General features: G+C 54.0%; 1 protein-coding gene across 1 annotated transcript in view; it reads left to right on the top strand.

Annotated features, from left to right (window-relative positions):
* Window positions 1–1,698: 1,698 nt before the first annotated feature.
* Window positions 1,699–6,000, top strand: part of SLC25A1 (solute carrier family 25 member 1) — a 41,268-nt gene continuing 36,966 nt past the window's right edge. Inside the window, exon 1 of the mRNA XM_075012683.1 lies at window positions 1,699–1,947. Within this exon, the coding sequence (XP_074868784.1) occupies window positions 1,839–1,947 (109 nt within the window). The 5' untranslated portion in view covers window positions 1,699–1,838. The remainder of the gene's footprint in view (window positions 1,948–6,000) is intronic.

Raw genomic sequence — 6,000 nt, 5'->3', positions numbered from 1 at the left:
GCCAAGTTTCTGAGCCTTGCTTCACTCCTCCCCAGCCCCCGCCATACACCTCACAGGACTGGAGGGTGACTGCCCTCTCATCCGGATGCTGAAGGAAGCCCTCAGCCCTAGTATTCCCCTCCAGGGCTGGAACACAAGGGCAGCCTCAATGCCCCAAGTTGTGTGAGTTTGGGGCCAGGCCTATGAGGGTTTTATTTTCTGGCTTCTCACTAGTCTGTACTCCCCACACACTGTTTTTGATGTGAGGCTGTAACCTGACAAAACAAAAATCCCCACCCCTGCCTTAGGGCGTGGCTGTTTGTACAAAGGTAGACACACACACACATATATATACAATTTCTGATGTCCTAATTGTATACCTACTTACTGAGGTGCTTATCTTGAACCATGTCCTTTGGGGTGAAAGCTACAATATGAAGCTATTATTGTTGCTAACATGACTGTCTGATATTTAAAAAAAAGGGGGGGGGGTGCACAGAAAGAACTGTGTACGAACTAGAGCTCAACCAATGAAATTAATGGGTAGCAGGTTTAAAACTAACCAAGGGAAGTTTTTCTTCCCCCAGCACAGGGTTGGGCCTGTGGAACTCCTTGCCGGAGGATGTTGAGAAGACCAGGACTTCAACAGGTTAAAAAAGAACTAGATAAACTCCTGGAAGTTAGGTCCATCAATGGTGTCCTTCGCCTCTGTTTGTCAGAAGCTGGAGATGGATGACAGGAGCTGGGGCACTCGGAGATTATCGGTAACAGAGAGGGAGCCGTGCTCGTTTATACACTATCAAAACAAAAAGCAGTCAAGTAGCACTTTAAAGACTAGCAAAATAGTTTATTAGGTGAGCTTTCGTGGGACAGACCCACTTCTATGGTCTGAAGAAGTGGGTCTGTCCCACAAAAGCTCACCTAATAAACTATTTTGCTAGTCTTTAAAGTGCTACTTGACTGCTTTTTGTTCTGATGGTGATTATCTGATGTTTGCTCCCTGTGAGGCATCTGGCCTTGGACACTGTTGGAAAACAGGACACCAGGGCCACATGGACCTTTGGTCTGACCTAGTATGGCCGTTCTTACGTTCCGACCCTTGGACTCGATGACCATCTAACGTCTCTTCCAGCCCGGCGATTCTTCTCCTGTCCGGGGCAGCTGGCACCCTACCTACTCTTCCTCCTCCTACCAGCCTGGATCAGCCCCTGCTTGTAATAATTACGGACCTTGCTTCTCACCGGCTCCCAGCCCCAGTTCAGGGCTGGGGAAAAGGGGGTGACCTGCTGTGTGTGTGTGGGGGGGGGGGTGTTCCCCAAGGCCCTGTTCTCCCTACTGGGCCAGGCCCCCACTCACCTTGGTGCACGGCTGTTACCCGCCTTGCGGCTCCTCCCCGCCCAGCCCCGCGGTTGTTGGCTGGGGGTTCACCCCGCCGCCCCCACGGGATTCCGCGCTGGGGCTGAGCTGGGCCGGTGCCGAAGCCGAGTCTGGGCTCATCACCCAGGAGCCGCCTCGGCCAGGCAAGTAAACCCGTTTCAGCCGCGCCCCCCCCGTTCCCCGCGCTCGGGCGGGAGTCACCCCAGCCGGGGGCAGAGCCCTGCGCGGACCCGAACCCGCGGCTTCCCCTCCCCGCCGGGCCCCCCCTACAACGGGGAGCTCCGCCCGCGCCCGGCGCTTCCGAGCATGTGACGCCGCGGCTCCGCCCCGGCTGCGGGCGGGGTCCCGGCCGCTCCAGTGCTCCGGCGGGCGCGCCGCGTGCCCGCCCCGGCGCTGCCCGGGACCCGCCCCGAGCCCCGCACCGCTTAAACCGCCCCGAGCGCCGCGCCGCGGGGGCCAGCCTGCCCTGCTCCGCCGCCGTCATGTCCGCGCGGCCCGCGGTGCTTAGCCCCGGCCCCCGCCGCCGCCTGGCCGCCGCCGCCCCGGCAGGCAGGGCGAAGCTCACCCACCCGGGCAAGGCGATCCTGGCAGGTGAGTCCGGCAGCGGGCGGTCAGGGCCCCCCACCCACGCACCCACCCACCCACCCACGCACCCCGCCTCCGAGCCGGGCCGGTCCAGGGTAGCTCTGCCGCCGAGCCGGGCCGGCGGGGGCGCTGTGCGAAGGTCCCTCCCCGGCCGAGGTCTGGGTCGGGAGCGGCCGCGTGTGCAGCTTCTCCCGCCGGAGTGCAACTGGTGGGACAGCGGCCCCCCGCCGGGCAATCCTGCCCCCGCACGCCGCTTGGCTGCGGCTGCGGCTGCCGGGGCGAGTCCGGCGCAGCCCCGCGGCGGTCTCGCCCTGCTGGCCGCTCCCGGCGCTGGTCGGGCGAGCAGTGTCTGTGCCCTGAACTTTGACCCACTGCGTGCGCGGCTGCTCGCAGGGAGCTGGCCCTGCCCCCTTCGCCGGAGGTGCCGCGGTCCCCTAGCGGCGCGGGGCCGGGCACTGAGGTCGGGCAGCTGGAGGCCCTCGCTGTCTGATGCAAGTGGAAGTTGCTGCCCTGCTGGACTCCGCGCCCGGGGCTCGGCGGGGGTGGCGGATCAGGAGCAGAGAGGAGGGAGCGTCTAAGTCAAAGCAGCACCCAGCGGGGCTGACCGTGGGCTGCCCGCTGCTGGGGACCTTCCCCTGCTGACCTGCACCAGGCTGCTGGTTGCAAAACGCTGGCCTGGGTCTAGCTCTGGGCTGACCCAGACTTTAGTTGGGGGCGTTTCTCACGAGGCATGACAGATGCCTGCTTGTTCCCCCTTTTGGGGAGCTGCCACACCGTGGATGCTGCCTCTCGAGGTTCAGCATTGCCTCTGGGGGCAGTGAGGGTCACTGCAGGCTCTTTGCTCACCCCTCTTTTTTGTGTTCTAGTCTGGCTGTGGTCTGAAGAAGTGGGTCTGTCCCACGAAAGCTCACACATTTGGCTAGTCTTTAAAGTGCTACTTGGCTGCTTTTTGTTTTGATAGTGTATAGAGTAGCACGGCTCCCTCTCTGTTACTCTCTTTCATTGTGTCTGTTGAGTCACATGGGTATGGAGCAGGCCCTTCAGTTTCCAAGTCCTAGGCGCTGACTTGGTTTTGCCAGTAGGTGCTTTTGGAAGAGGTGTGGTTGGGTGAGGAGTGGGGCACTCTGCAGCGTTTGTGTTTGTTTGGGGGGTATTTTTAGCATATTTGTACAGTTCTTTCATATTTGTGTGGTTGACTGTGTCTATCATTTTAAAGACTGACAATGATTTATTCAGTGATGAGCTTTCTTGGGACAGATCCGCTTCTTCAGCTCAATCTCATTTCCAATACAGGCTGACATTTATAAGTACAGAGGACCAAAAAGGGGGGAAAATAGCTTTTTCTTTTTGGTCCTCTGTACTTGTAAATGTCAGTCTGTATTGGAAATGAGATTGAGCTGAAGAAGTGGCTCTGTCCCAAGAAATCTCATCACCGAATAAATCATTTTGTTAGTCTTTAAAGTGCCACGTTTCTGCTGCTTTGTTTTGTTGCAATACAGACTAACACGGGCGCCTGTGCATGTCTCTCACTGGTAGCTTCACTAGTCTAATTAAATTGTTATGAAATACATAATTACAGTATATTAAAATCCTTTCAATCACCTACAAGCTGTCTTCACCTACACCCCTGTTTAAAGATGTTATGTCTCACTATGTTCCTGGACAAAACTGTCAGCAATCTTATTTACCTTTAGTTCCCTGGTATTGTTTTGATGCTGTTTGAGGACAGCTATGTTAATCATTTGCGTCTGTCCCATTGAGCACTGGAGATAATTTTTTCAGTCTTGTGAAGCTGGAGAATGAATTCAGGACACTACAGGCAGAGTGAGAAGGATCCTTATACATTTACAGTACTCTGGAAACAAATCCACGATCTGTCTTGATGGGTAACAGCCAATTTAGGCCCCATCGTTTTGTACATATAGCTGGGATTATATTTTCCATGTGCATTACGATGCGGTTTCATCTCCCATTTTGCTGCCAAGTCATCCAGTTTTGTCAGATCCTTTTGTAGCATTTTGCTGTCGGCTTTGGAGGATCTCGAGTCATTTTGTATCCCTTCCAAAGTTCCCTAGCTCACGCTTTTTGCCTTTTTGCAGATCATTTGTGAGCTGGTTGAACAGCACTGGTCCAGTACAAGCCCTTGGGGGACACCACTAGTTACTTCTTTCCATTCTGAACAGGGACTATTTATTCCTACCCTTCATTGTCTGTCTTTTAACTGGAGTGACTGGTAAAGCAGTCAGGATCATAGAACAGTAGAGCTGGAAGAGACCTAAAAAAGCCATCAAGTCCAGCCCCCGTGCCCTAGGCAGGGCCAGGCCCCTGCTGATCCTGAATTTAACCATGAGCCTTTTTGTTACCATAATCACTCTGCTTCTATTTATAAACCAGCTCCCTTCCCCCAGGGTGGAAGTCCTTAGCAGCACAGAACTCAACCCAGTCCATACTCCTAAGTGCTGAATGCCCACTTCACCCCCTCCTCTGTGGGTGCTTGAGTTCCAAACCACCCACAGCGTCGGTGCCTCTGGTCTGCGTACAAGGTTTTTTCCCGTTTATTACTGAAATGCACAATCTGCTGATCATCGGGTGAGGTGACCGCAAGGATGTGTAAATAGACTGAAAGAGTCCAACCTGGGAACCGCAGCGGGGTGAGGGGGGAGGGGCTCTCCCATTGAAGTAATGACCAGCGCAGAAATGTGACTTCAGAACCTGAAAGTGCTTCCTATCTTCAGGCCCCAAGCTGGTACTTCCCATGCCCTCCTGGCTCCATCCCTGCCTTATGGAGTCTTGCTGCTTTTAGAAGCAGTGAGAATGCATGTGCTGCTTCTGATTCATCTGTCTCTCTCGGGGGAGAGCGGTGTCTGTTGGTGACAGAGAACATGGGAAAGGCGTTTTTGGTGGAGGCAACAACGCTCCCCTTGAATGGGAATTAGGCTTGATTCGATCTACTGAGCTGAGTTTGGCTCTCGGTGTCTTAGTGGTGGCTCTTCAGTTTCAAGTGAATAGTTGCCCAACCTCAGGCAAATGAATGAGCAGTGCATTACTCTGTGCTTCCCCTGAAAGGGGTAGCGGGCATGCTACATGTGTCCCAGTCTCTTCCTTCCCTGGCATCATCTGTCTGTAAGAAGCCTCTGTTGATAATGAGCCAAAAAGACACATTCTGATTTCTCATTTTGAGATCCAGGATGCAACAGGAAGCATGCTAGCTCTACCTGGTGGGATGTGGCCAAGAGCTAGAGGCCCTGTCTCCAGGGAGCTTTCATTGCCACCTGTTGCATAGACATGGTGGCAGTCCAGCAGCCAGAGTGACCCAGTCGGGGCTGGGATTCTTAGCTGGGAGTTCTGAATGAACGTGTCAGCTAGATGCCCACTCCCCATTACTGTTACAAGTCAAGGACAGTGGCGTATGTCGTTGGAAAGCCAACCAGTTTAGCCATAAGGTCCTATTGTGAACTGTGACTTTGCTATCAGGATGCTCATGGTATCTGTTTAGGTCACTTATAGGCAGGCACACGCAAGTTTTTACACATTTGCTAGAACTGTATGGCCTACAAATTCAAACCTCACTCAGTGGAGTGTATCGGTGATTAGAAATTAATTTATTTGCACCAAAAAAAGCACCCAGCCCCCTGATGAGGTGCATGTGGAACTTATAAATCCCATTGCAGGTGAAAAGGAGGGCTGGGGAGCAGACTGATTGATTGATTCCCACTTTGCTGCCATATATGTCCTTGATGCGATGGAACAGCTTTGGACGTGGTTCCTCCTGCTGAGTTCTCACCCCAGCTTTGCAGTTGCCCTTCCTCTCTCATGGGGTGAAGTTACTTCCACAGATCATCTTGGTTTTGTTCTTTCTTTGAACGTGGTGAATTAATCCATTAGATCGAAGTCTCTGTAGTTTAACTCCACTGACCTCCGTGCATGTACTCTAAGGATAACCTTGGCCTGTTACATTGGAGCCTGTTCATGAGCAGGAGCCCAAACAAGTCTGCAGTGGCGTCGAGCGAAGCATGTAGAACTCCCTTCTAGTAGCGCCTTAGCTCACGTTGCTTCTGT

Source organism: Carettochelys insculpta, chromosome 18 (assembly GCF_033958435.1).
Source record: "Carettochelys insculpta isolate YL-2023 chromosome 18, ASM3395843v1, whole genome shotgun sequence".
Taxonomy (NCBI): domain Eukaryota; kingdom Metazoa; phylum Chordata; order Testudines; family Carettochelyidae; genus Carettochelys; species Carettochelys insculpta.
The sequence above is the reverse complement of the archived record's forward strand: the minus strand, read 5'-3'. Positions and strand labels throughout refer to the sequence as shown.